We start from the raw sequence: 13929 nt of genomic DNA, 5'->3' as shown, positions 1-13929 counted from the left end.
TAGAAGGGTATCTAAGGAACTACGTCACAGGGCAACAAAAAGCATGGCCTAAGTGGCTGCATGTTGGGGAAAATTGCTATAATAACACACATCACATGTCCACAGGGATGAGTCCCTTCAAAGCATTGTACGGATATGAAGCCACATCATTTGGTGACCTTGCCCAAGATAGTAGAGTACCTGGAGCCAAAGACTTTGTGCAGCAGAATATTGACATCATAAGGACCCTGAAGGAAAACATCCAGCAAGCCCAAAATCAGCAAAAACTATATGTTGATAAGAACTGTGTGGAGAGATCATTCGAAGAAGGGGACATGGTATTTTTGAGGTTACAACCATACAAACAATTATCAATTAAGCCAAGTGGAGTAGAAAAACTCAAACCAAGATTCTATGGTCCTTACAAAGTCTTGAGAAGGATAGGGGAAGTAGCTTATGAAGTAGAACTCCCCGAAAGTAGCAAGATCCATAATATATTTCATGTATCTCGGTTGAAGAAGGTTCTAGGACAACAAGTTGTCCCATGTACACAACTGCTGCCCTTGGATGATGAGGGGAAACTCATGCTAGAACCAAAGATTATCTTGGATACTAGAGAGAGAAGGCTACGAAATAGAACCATCACCAAGTTCCTAATTCAATGGAAGGGCCTACCAATGGAAGATGCCACATGGGAAAGGAAAGAAGATGTTGAGGCATTCCAAAAGGAGAGCCACACTCATGTAAAATTTATACCATTGTATTTCAAGTGTAAATATTAGAAAGATGTACAAATCAAAATTTTTGCAATCAAATTATTGGAATAGGCATAAGGAAAGGGGTATGGCTCAAGGAAGCCATCACCCTAGAAGACTAGGATGACACAAGAGGGTCAATCCTCTCTAAGTGTAACGGCTCAAGGAAGCCAATGAGGTTAGCTAGGCTCATGGAAGTCAGCACCTCTCTAGATATCAAGGCTCAAGGAAGCCAAAGAAAATGGGTGGCTAGGCTCAAGGAAGCCAGCACCCTAGTAGAGTAGGATGACACAAAGAAGGTCATTCCTCACTAAAGAATAAGGGCTCAAGGAAGCCAAAAGGGGGGGCAGCTTGACTCAAGGAAGTTAGCACCCTAAGTAAGAATAAGGGCTCAAGGAAGCCAAAGGTGGGCAACTTGACTCAAGGAAGTCAACACCCTAAGTAAGAATAAGGGCTCAAGGAAGCCAAAGGTGGGCAGCTTGACTCAAGGAAGTCAACACCCTAAGTAAGAATAAGGGCTCAAGGAAGCCAAAGGTGGGCAGCTTGACTCAAGGAAATCAACACCCTCAGTAAGAATAAGGGCTCAAGGAAGCCAAAGGTGGGCAGCTTGACTCAAGGAAGTCAACACCCTAAGTAAGAATATTGGCTCAAGGAAGCTAGACCCTCTCAAGTTGGACAAAGGTGGCTCAAGGAAGTCAGTCTATCTCACGTTGGGCAAAATGGCTCAAGGAAGCTAGTCCCTCCTAAGTTGGACAGAGATGGCTCAAGGAAGCTAGTCTCTCTCAAGTGGGGCAAATGGCTCAAGGAAGCCAATCCCTCCAAGTTGCAATATATGCAATAGAAACTATCTAGTAATTTTTCTAACATTTATCAATTATATGTTTGGTCCTATTAATCTATGTGCAGGTTCACTTAAGAAAGAAGACAAGGATGAGGGAGATTGCTTGAGGACAATCAAATTCAAGAGGGGAGGACTGTAATGTCCCAAATTTAAGAACTAAAGGATAGATGATTTGATAAGTTTGAAACTTATTTATTGTGCACTCTAATGCTTAATCATCACGACACCTCTGCAAAAGGGACATTACATTCTTCATCATGAAGACAATATATATAGCCATACCTCATGAACCATATAGTCTCAGACAATCAGCAAAACCTATCAATGTCGTGTTTCCCACCGGGCCAAGAGTTAATGATAGGAGTACATTGAGAAATCGTTGCAATCACTCTATTACCATCGACTCACGTTTAAGAAGACAGTCACAAAGTAACCAAATGAATATTCACGGTGCCGCCAAAGTGATGATGGACACCCGCAACCAAAGGATGGTTGATCGTTAGTTAAAGAACGACAACAATAGAAGATGTTAGTAAAGCAGCGATTATAAAAGGCAGCAATACGAGTTGTTTTGAGACATGTTTACATTAACAAGGGTGCAATTTGTTTATTACTTATCTAATTAATCAAAGACAGCGATTAGACATACACATGCGATTTGGATAAACGAGCAAATAACGATTAATTATGGAAAGGTGCGATTGGAAAGATGTCTCTTGACAACCAAGGGATACAACTATCCAATAACAATGAGATATATAAGGGGAAAGGATCCCATTCGGAAGAGAAAAAAAAGGAGAATCATATTGGAAACAGATAATATCAGATTGGGACAGCAATATATTAAAGCAAGTGACGCCAACATACACCTTTGAATTTCCACAAAGACATATAAGGAACAGCAGACCATCGTATTGCTTTGAGCGATATGGCAAGTAATTGCAAAAGTTTAAAAACCAAGATCAGATACGGCAAAAGTATCAACAAGAACATTGCAACTTCATATTGATTTTCTCTGCATATTTATCAATCTTTCATATTTGAGATAGCAAGAAAGTCTTGACAATATTGTACTAAGAAGATTAGAGCTCATCTTCCACAAACATTGTATATATTTTTCATTCTATTTCCAAATATCTAGCTCATTGTAAGAACCATTCATTAGTCGACCCATATTCCATATATTTTTTGATAAGGGACATTACATTTTTCGTCTAAACAATTGAAAGATGATTAAATTGAGACATTTATTTGTTTAAATTTGCATCCTCTACCTTAATATCTTTTATTTTCCTCCATTCTCATTGGTTTCAAAATGGTCAAAATGTGATGGGTGGGGGATGCGCTGACAAAGACATTGGTTCACCAGGTTGTCCCCAAACTATTAAAACAAAGGGAGGCCTCCCCCCAAAATATTAGTTTTTATTAAAATAATATTAATATCTATTCTATAATGGTCATCTTCTATTCTTAGTGGTCATCTTAGTTGTCGACTTATTTAGTTATTTAGCTTTTTAGTCGACTTATTTAATTTGTTTAGTCTTTTAAGTGTAACTATTGCTTCTTTATTAAAGACGCATAGTTAGCTTTTCATCATTTAGTTTTTTACGCTTTTAGCTTTTGAGTTTTCACTTAAATGACTAGTTCTTAATTTAGAATGTCATCTTATAAACTCTTTATATACGGTTGTATATCGTTGAATAAATCATCTGATTATTTTGAGCAATCAATTTTTCATGGTATTAGAGCGGGTCGATGGGATTCTTTAAAGTTTGGCGAATTTTTTAATAAAATTCATGGAGGCCTTGGCTAGAATTTATTTCCAGAAATTTAAAAAAAAGTTGTTGGATTTTTTTTTGTTGAAGTTTTCGAGATTTTTTTGGGCAAGCTAGTGTTTCGTTTTTTCCCAGATTTTTTATGGTTGAAAATTTGAGGGTTCTATGGTCGAGCACGGGTTGGTGGGCAAATTTTGTTTTCTAGGCAGATATTCAGTCTGAGGCAGATTTATTCTACACTGCGACGATGTTTTTGGGATCTAATTTGCGCACGATTTTTTTTGGCCTACAAGAAAGTTTTTCGACAATGATTTTAAAGGGTTTCTACTCTGGAGACGCGACTTTTCCGCGCGTTTTTTCTGCGTGCGACGTTTTTCTTTGGTTGTGTTTTTTGCGACTTGCGATTTTCGCATTTTTTCGCGGCTGTTTTTTGCTAGGCGACCTTCTTTGCATGTCGACTGTTCATTTCGTGCGACCTACAAACATTTTTCAGTGGCCTTTTTTTTGTTCCACTAGTCTTTTGCTTTGGCAACAAACTTTTTTAGGTGGGTGGTTTTCTCGGCAGTTTGGTGCGATTTGCGCGTATTTCGTTTTTTGTGGTGGTGCAAAGTTGATTATGGATTTAATCTGCTCTTTTTCTGGTTTATGCAATTTTTTTTTCAGAATTTGATTGCTTCCACACGCTGCGGCTAGGGCACGATTTTCTAGGTTTCTTCAGTTCGGGCTTTTTTTGCAAAAATGAAGATGTTTAGTTTTGGGGGTTATTAATAATTTTTGCCCTAAAAAAAATTATTCCGTGGTTTTTTTGTAATTTTTAATCCTTAAAAAATTCATTTCCGGGTTTTTATAATTTTTATCCTTAAAATTTTTTTTCTTGGTTTTTTGATTTTTCTCCACAAAAAATCATGGGAAGGTTTTGCTTGATTTTTTCCTCAAAAATCAGGCTTTTGTCGCGTGATGTCTAGTGTTTTGCCGCGAGACATTTTAGGGTTTTCACCATTCTTTCCTCAAAAATTGTTTGCAGGGTTTATAATTTTTCCTTAAAATTTATCATCTATAATCTACAATGTTTGCATGGGATTTTGTTATCTCGGTTTTACCGTTTTTCTACAAAAACGATGATTTGTAAATCCATTTTTTGGGTTTTCACGATTTTTTCCTCAAAACTTTTTTTTTTTTTTTGATTTTTTCCTCAAAAATCATCTGTAATATGCGAAGTTCGCATGGGATTTTGTGATTCACGAAGTTCTTAGGGTTTGACGGTTTTTTCCACAAAAATCGTGCTTTATTGCAGTCAGTTTTGGGTTGCACTGCTAAGGCGAACATCTGCAATCGTGGTATCTTGCCGTCTGTTTTGGCGTTGCTGGAGCAAACGGTGCTCAGTACTCTTGTGCAAAAGGGTTTGCTGATTTTTCCTCAAAACCATTGTTTCGGGGTTCAGTAATTCGTGTGTGCTAGATCTCTAATTTGCGTGTGAGGGTTACATTAGCTTGGATGGCTTTTGGTACTCTTGGTCATTTACATTCTGCAGATCCTGGGAGGGTGTTTGTAGCAGTAGAGTGTTCTTTGCATTTGTGATCAAAACACCTGCAGTGTCTTCTGTAGGGTATTGAGTACGATGACCATTCTATTCTGTAATGGTCGTCTTCTATTCTTAGTGGTCATCTTAGTTGTCGACTTATTTAGCTATTTAGCTTTTTAGTCGACTTATTTAGTTTGTTTAGTCTTTCAAGTGTAACTATTGCTTCTTTATTAAAGACACATAGTTAGTTTTTTAAGCTTTTAGCTTTTTAGTTTTCACTTAAACGACTAGTTCTTAATTTAGAACATCGTCTTGTAAACTCTTTATATACGGTTGTATATTGTTGAATAAATCATCCGATAATTTTGAGCAATCAATTTTTCAGTTTCTAGGAGGTAGGAGGTGGAAATGTTTTGTCCTCATTTCCTATGCTCCCAAAATATTCCAGAATGGGGGATGCCAATTTAGCTTTGTGGATGTGTTCTTGGTTTATGTGGCTTGTTCCAAGCTATGTAGAGCCTTTGACCTGTACACTCTCAAGTACAACTACTAATAGAATTAGCAAAAATTATACAACTACCATTCTACTTGAACTTGTTTCACTTTCAAATGACAGTCATAGAATGTTTGTTTGAATGATTAAAGACTAATATTAGTCTTACGTTGTAAAGGAAACATGGATGTGTCTTGTAGTATCAAAACATTGAGAAAGAAGCATTATAATCGTCTTGCTTAGTATGAGAATGATATTGAGGCCAAGTCTTGTCAGTGATGTCTCGAACTCTTCAATCCAATTGCCAAAGAAAACTAGTTAGTTGATGATTTGGCTTGAGTAATGAACCTTGGACAATTGTAAATTATATTCCGTTTATCTCAAATTTCTCTTGGTCACATGGTAGGACCTAGAAAATGCTTATTACATTCATGGATTTTTGTAACTGACTTTCGAAACATTATACCCCCAGCTAGAACTATCATGAATTAAATCTTTTATGTCAATGCTCATCAGAATTATCTCAATTAATAAGAAGCCCACCTGATACAAAACAGAAAATCATATAGCAATGGTTATGGCTGTATAATCAATCATGATTGTGAAGTATAGCTCATGGAATTGACCACAATTTTTTATTTAAAACTTGATCCTCTATGATGTGATGATTGCCCTAAGAGTTTATATAATTAAAGGTATTATGAAATGTTTCACCATGAAATTACTATTTCTTTATTTTTTTACTAGTTACTGTTACTATGTAGGACTTTGGCTGACCAGAATTCTTACTTGGACAAATGATGCTTAAATCTGTTTGTATGGCTACATTTTCTTGCATTTACATTTTGTATGTTGTAATAGTCTCAAATGCAGTGCTTTAAGCAGGTGACTGAATGCTTGTGTCTCTTTGCCATTTTTTAGAGGTGATTTCATGAATGATTTTAAACCCAAACTGATGTTGCCTTCTAATTTTATTCTGGGATGCTAAATCATCTTTAGTGTGCTGATACGGACGCGGTCAGATGTTAACTCAATTGCAGACAACTTGCAAGAGTTGGTATGTTCATTCTGGATTGGTTCTCTATAATCATGTTTAAATAGATAAAGTTATGACTTATATTTTAGAATCACATATCTGAAATGCAATATTGAGGCTCTTGTCATGTGATTGATCTCTCTGAAGCATTTAACTAACAATAGTTGATTGTATCAATGAGAATGTGTAAGTTAAGGTGCAAACTGACCTTTAAACATAATGAAATATTCTTAGTAAATTTGATAAGGCACAAGTTATCAGATTACGCAGGAAAAACAACAGGTTCTCTTAATATCAACAGCAGAATATAGCAGATTCAATAGAATGTGTAATAGATTTGCTGTTTATCAAAAACAGAACTTAGCAGAGAATAGCAAACATTGTATAGCAGTGATATAGCTAAAATGAGCATATCTCAGGTCTGAGATATATATGAACAGATTGGAAATGCTGTGCCATAAAATGAAAGCTTGGCCACTTTGATGGTTTGACCTCACAAAAGTGTTCAGCTAAGGTCAGAACACAACTTAATTATTAAAAACTGACTACCTAGCTCACATATATAGAAGATTAAGGTGACTGCAAAGTCCTAATATAGCCAGCCATCTATAGATTATAGATCTGGAAACTAGCATATGACTGGCACCAGTTATGCATGGGACAGTTCACCTGCCCCATAACTTGAAGAAACATGATGGCATGCTGAAGGTTGGGATCATAACTGTTTTTTTGTAATTTAAATATTTTTGAGTTAAAATTTTCATGATTGTTATCTTCTCCATTCTCCCTAACACAAAGGGGACCAAAAAGCAAAACAATGGACAGATTTTGAATTGGCACAATGATAATGTGTGGGTGCTAGTCATGCAGTAGGATTACTCTTCTGAATTATCTATCTTGCTTAAGTTTGGTGGCATTCCCTTTGTGTCTCCTTGATTTGTTTTAAAGGTCATCTGATTGTGAATGTTTAACCATCATGATTTTACTTAACTGCATCTGAGTTATTCCCCTTTTTTTGGGATCTCTTGTAAAGCACTTGGTGACGACTTTGACGGTTGGTGCTAGGCAATTTGATGTGTATTCTGATGTCGCCAGTAAGTTCAGATGGATTAAGGTCAGTTTGCAGAGTTTGTCTGACTTTCTATTTTTAGCATATTAATTTATAGTAAGTGCTATTTTTGTTAACTAATCTCTGTCTTGGTTTCCTCCTCAGTCACAGTGCAATATATTCAATCTCAGAACTTAGCAAATTTCCTAAGATTGGAAAATAATATTTAATTATTTCACTTAAATAATTTAATAAAGTGACTATCATTTATGTGGAATAAAGTGGACGTTGGAGAAAAAGAATAAAAGATTTAAATGATATTTTAGGAGCGAAAGGGGATGTCTACTTGAGGAGGAAATATATGAAATATTGTATTGGGCAAATATTTTTATATTATACTTTTCTTGTGTTACCCTAATTTTCTCTTTCAGACTATATAATTCAGTTTTGACTCATTTTGAGAAGTTGAAGATTATCATATTTTTCTCTCTCGAAACCCTTGGGGTTTGAGGATTGATTGTTTCATCCTTTTGAGGGACAGAAACCTTTCTGAAGAAGATCGGCTATGTTGGTGAGGGATCCACCTTGGTTGACGTTGTGGGATTCGTACAGAATCTCGCTTTGGCATGATTGCAGGTTTTGAAGCTAAAGATTTTGGTATTGCAAGTTGCATCAGGTTTGCAGATTCGTTTTATGGAAGGTTTTTTTGAGGTGTGTGCTTGTGTTCAAAGATTGAAGAAATTTAATTATTGGTTTTGTGAGTTGTTGAGATTTAAAATCCCAACCATGCCCATTGTAGCGCAAAAAAATAAATCAAGCAGCTTGAATAAGACAAAGCAAGGATGAGTTGGCTTTAATGAATAATTGTTTGCCGTATGTATGTTTTGATAGCTATGGAGAAAAGACAAAATATTTTTTCGAAGAAATTATGGGTATTCTTCCTAAAGCGAATAGAAAATATTGGCAGCTACTTTTGGAAACTCTTCTTTTGGTGTGGTTTTAAAGGATTTGGCAACTACATGGTTTGCAATATCCTTGGCCTAGGATTCGTCACTTAATACTAGCGTGATAATATCTCAGCATCCTTAGCAGAATATATTTCACTCTTCCCTTGGTGTGAGGCTAGCATTTGCTGTAGTTCGGATTTACCACTCTTTCCTTGGGGCAAGGCTAGCAAATTGCCTTGGTATGGATTTGTCATCCTATGTTGGCATGGAGAGAAAGACAAAGGGAGGAGTTGGGTTTTCCTTTGGAAGTCAACTTGAATTGTTTTAAGCTGGGCATATGTATGGAGGATGGCGGTAGATTGGAAGTTACGAGGTGCTCTTTTTTGCAGTGTAAAGACCCAATTCTCAGTTGCACGCAGGTGTAGGGTTAGTTCAAGCCTCTTTAGGGAGTTTATTTAGTTGCATCAGCTTTTCATTGGGTCACCATAGGTATAATTTCTATATGTAGGTGTGGAGAGAGTAAAGGGGGAGCTCCTGGGAGTGTCTGGAGTCAATTCTGCATCATTTTCTGTTGCTGGTCAGACTTGTCTTTCTTTGGCAATTCACCTCTATATATTCCATTCCTTGTGCTTACTAAAGAATTCATTCTTTCTGATCTAAGGTTAGGATTATTTGAATGTTGTGGTGTATATGCTATATGTTTGATTCTCTAATATTGAGCTGCTGTTCATATTGTTTCTTTGGGATCGAAAGCATATCTTATTTCAAATAGAAAAGCTTTGCCTTATCATTGTATTCTGAAAATTATCTGTAACCTATGTTACCCCAAGTTTCTGGGACGGGGATGGCTCGGGATGGGGGTACGTGTTTCCGGAATGCTGATTTTTTTTGCCAATTTTGGGGATGGCTAGGGGACGGCTATATAAAAATAGGGAAAATTAAAATATATAGGGAAATTTTAAATATTCATATGAAAACATGGACAAAGCATGCACATATACATTATAGAACCTTAACATATAAGAACTAGCCAAATCTGTGTTAAATTGAGAGTCAAAGTCAAATTGCTTATATAATTCATTGTCAAAATTCACTATCAATATGCATAATTTATGGGGATGTCGCCTAGGAGTCCCTTGACCTCGAGACGTCCTTGGAATGGGGATGCCTGAAAAAAAAGCCGGGGACGCATCCTCGGGTAACATAGTCTGTAACTAAAGGGATGCTATCTTGATAGTGGTGTTTTTTATATGAAAGGATATCGTTATTGTTTCTATTAGAAATATGCAAGGTTGCATGGGTATGGGGGTACTTGGAGATGCCGGAGACTGGTAATGGTACCGGTATAGCTATTATTTCAAAATAGGAAACGGGGGGGGGTATTCGGAGATGCCAAATTTTTTATTTTATATAATTTAATAATTTATAGAAAATCTGAAAATATAATGGCATTGAACTTTCAAAATAAGAATTAACATTAACTTTGAAGTTTAAGTACACAAATGCGAAATGAGTCAAATCAAAATGTCATACAATCATTGTGTCAAAGTTTCAAATTGATTACATATTGAAATTAGCTTGATAAGCAGCAAGCTGATACACAAACAAAAAGCTGAAAACAAGAATCAGAAATCTTACATCTATCATGTACTCTTCTATGCCATGATCATCCATATCAAGTTCCTAAGCTATGATGCTCTCCAAATAGCATAGTTACCTGGAGACCCGTCTCCTACCCTTGGAGATTCGTACCCGTACTGAAGACGTACCGGAGACGCGTCTCCGATACTGGATACTTCTTCGGAAACTTCTTGACGCATAAGGTGCTTTTGCTTGCCGTCTCTGAAGTCTCCCATCCAAAAATTGATGTCTCCTCCTAGAAAATTTAGGGTAAAATGCAGTAAAAAGGCAAAAAAAATAAAGCAAACAAATAAGATAAGCTTGCAGCAAAGCAAAGTCCTAGGGAAATGACTAATAAGGAAACCGTTTCACAGGAAGACAAAAATCCATGCAAAGTTATAGTGATCGGATCTGTTGACTGTGTAGAATTTTTGAGAGGACTGATTTCTTATCATTGTAATAGTCTAAAGAGAAATTGCCTTCACTATGAATGTGCTCAACATCTATATTACCTTACTTTTACTAAACAATTTAGACTGGCTATGGTATCAACAATATAAGCAATTTTAACTTCAATTTTTGTTCAATTTTAAAGTTAATGTTAAACTTTATCACTGTTCTTGTTTTCAAAGTTCTCTGTCATGATATGTTTTGGAAATTATTAAATATTATTTATTAAAAAATTGGCGTCTCCAAGTACCCCCGTCTCCTATTTTTGAAAATTAGTCATACCAGTACTGGTACCAGTTTCCAGAGTCTCCAAGTACTCCCGTCTCCTAGTAACCTTGCCAAATAGTCATCACTCTCAAATTCAGGTTCCTCTGATGGTAGAATAATTAGTGGTAAATCAATTAGTCCATCTGCTTCAACCACTTCATCCACAATGGCTGCAACTTCTCCATCAGGTTAAATTTGATCCCATTTTTCTCAAGGATCCTCACTTTATCCAGGATCTACACGAGAGAGAAGACGAAGTGAGCTATGAATGTGCACTAGGCTCTCTACTTTCTTTGACCCTAATTAGTTCCTCTCTAGTGAATGAATGAACCCATAAGTACTCCAATTTTTCTCACAAGATGAAGAGCTAGATACTTGTGAGAGCAATCGTATTGCAAATGATTGCAATTCAGGGGTTTCACCTCCATGGTTCCATCACCACTCTATAGGGTCTTTCTTTACTTTCATATCATTTATAGCTTCCATGGAAGCAAAATCACCTTGCCCACGTGAAAACTTATTCCATTTACTCCTCAAAACTGAAGCATCCTTACCTTGGCCATAAATATTTTTAACTGCAACCAAAATCCCTTCATTACCTCTCTATCTTGATGTGGAGCCCTCTTACTGGTCACTTCTATATCATACCATTTAGGATGAAGGGCGTAGGCAACACAATGAAGAGGTGTGTTAAGTTTGTTCCATCTTCCATGTAACTTTTCCTCTACCAAAGGATATAGAGAAATATCTTTTGCATCCATTATCTTCTTGACTCTTTCACACATGGAATCTATTGCTTTGTAAACCTCTCCCAAACATGCCTTGTCTGAATCTACAAATCTGATCACTTTAGATATGGGCTTAATAAAGTCCACAACAAACTTAACATCAGCCCAAAAATGCTCATCAAGAACCATACCCCTCACCTCAACTACAATATCTAATGTAGATTGTCTTCAAGCTGCCCATGCATCACTAACAACTGTGGAACACAAAGCTCCTTTGGCTTCACAAAGGCGGTCAAGAAGAATAAAGTAAGAAGCAAAATGTGTATTAGCATATTTGAGAAGTCCCACCTTGGCAAATTTACGATAAATGGATTGTGTGTGGTGATGGTTACATATGAACATTTGTATTTTTCTGCCCTTCTCTATAAGATCTAAAATCTATTGGAACTTGCCAATGTCTTTAAGTGCATTACCAACAAATGCACACAACATGGTGTGCAAAATATCTGCTTGTACTTTTTTTGCACCAACATGCTTGCTGCTTTACAAACAGGGGCAGCATTAGTAACAACTTGGACTACATGTGATGCCCCCACCTCCTCAATGCTATCACATAGCTGGTTATGAAGTTTTTTTGCATTTTTTTCTTCCCTTAAACAATCTATTGTGTAATGTCTTACCTTGGGTGGAATACTAGAATCTGCCTCTGGGTAACCTGCTTGTAATTTTTAATTTAATAAACTATATTTTCCTGTTTTTTTGGTGGTCTTTCAGAACTAGATAGAAGTTGCAGAAGATGTGTTTTTGATTTGTTTTGAAGTTTTGAAAGAGAAAAGACAAATGCTTTCGTCTAGTAACAATGAAGTAAACTCAAAACTAATTTGGAAATCACAGTCAAGCTTATTATAGATTTCTATTGTCGATGAGTACATAAATCTTATGATAAGAGTGCTATTAGAAAACAAACAATGTCTTTTAAATCACTACCAAACATACCCGGTAGCTTGAATAGTTAATGAGTTAAACTTTGAAGGTAGAACACAACCAAGGCGCACACTCAGAAAATGATTTAGTGATTAGAAATTTGGTTCTTTACTCTCCAAACTGCTGTCACATGGGGGTCTGATGTGGGTGCTTATATTCGGAAACTTGCTATGGACAAGCTTCAACGTTTGGATGTTTAAAGACTCCACTTCCCATAGCTGGTATGGTTCAAGAGCGAGAAATTGCAACTGGAGGAAAAGCTATCAGAGAACAATTAGCTGGTCTAGATCTGCAAATGATTATAGATCATTCATATATAGAATGGAACCAAATAGATGAGATAATATCTATATTATTTTCGGAGCCAGAGAATCAATTTAGTAATAGAAAAATATATGCTCAATTTAAGGAGCAAAAACTTCAAAAACTTCAAAGAAGAAAGGATCTTTTAGTTAGACGGATGAGATTTGCTAAATATTTTCTTTGAACAAATGTAGAACCACAATGGATGGTTCTATGCCTATTACCAGTTCTTCCTCTGGGTCTGATTTTATGAGTTCTGAATTTGATTGCTGCAACCCTTGTGGACTGATCTGCTGTGTTGGAGATGATAGTACGATAGTAGATCTAGCTGATCAGAGTGAAGTTTGAGATTGAAATGACCTTCAAAAGAGCTGAAGAGGGGGTCAGCCTGCCAAGCAGCAATCTCACTACAGCCACTGTCAAAAATTCTCTTTAACTGGTCCAAGAACTCTTCAAAACTGCCGCTAGATCTTCAATCAGCTTGTCCTCATGTGTCAATACAGTCATATGCAAAGATGATCCAAAAAATGTATTTACCAAGCCTCTTCCGATTCAAGAATGTACGGCCACACACACAAGCAAGTAGGAGGCTTCAGATTTGCTACAAAAACTTATCCAACTCTGATGCTCAATGGAAACCCTTGAAGATGGAGTTTCTCCTCACACCCTTGGTTGGTCTCTCACAATTGCAGATGTGCAAACAATGAAGGTTTCTGTCTCCAAAGTCCTCAAAACCCTAAGGTCACACAAGCTCCTCTAGGGAGGCGAGAATGAGAATAATATCCAACATAACATCTTAGCTTCCAAGTTTGCCCTTTTATTAATCTCCAAAGCTACGCCCTAATTAGGGCTGGAACCCTAACACCTCAATAAGATTTTATGAATTAATTAATGATTACTTTTCCCACATAACAATTCTTCCACTTAGGAGCGCTCACCTTATGTTATGTGCATTTCCACTTGATCCAACCTTTTATCTCTCACTTTCCCTTTCACTCTCTCACGAGGAATAAGTACTTAAGAAGAGTGAAAACTTTATATTATAAATGTGTTTTAAGTGAACCAAGGTGAGGTTATGAAATTCAATGTAACCTAACTGGAGTAATTAAGCTTAATGATTTGGCAAATCAAGAAGGAAACCTCTTGACACATTTTTGTGAAGACCAACCTGCTTGAGTCCT

At 36.6% G+C, this 13929-nt stretch overlaps 1 protein-coding gene across 5 annotated transcripts in view; it reads left to right on the top strand.

Moving 5' to 3' along the window:
* Nucleotides 1-13929, top strand: part of LOC131067372 (uncharacterized) — a 177591-nt gene that overhangs the window by 38425 nt on the left and 125237 nt on the right. For 4 of the 5 annotated variants that reach the window (XM_058002341.2, XM_058002338.2, XM_058002340.2 and 1 more), the window contains 2 exons: nucleotides 6365-6422; nucleotides 7435-7515. In XM_058002341.2, the coding sequence (XP_057858324.1) occupies nucleotides 6365-6422; nucleotides 7435-7515 (139 nt within the window). The remainder of the gene's footprint in view (nucleotides 1-6364; nucleotides 6423-7434; nucleotides 7516-13929) is intronic. The other variant, XM_058002342.2, reaches the window with a different exon arrangement.

This window comes from Cryptomeria japonica, chromosome 6 (assembly GCF_030272615.1).
Source record: "Cryptomeria japonica chromosome 6, Sugi_1.0, whole genome shotgun sequence".
Classification (NCBI taxonomy): domain Eukaryota; kingdom Viridiplantae; phylum Streptophyta; class Pinopsida; order Cupressales; family Cupressaceae; genus Cryptomeria; species Cryptomeria japonica.
This window is presented reverse-complemented; position numbering and strand designations above follow the sequence as displayed.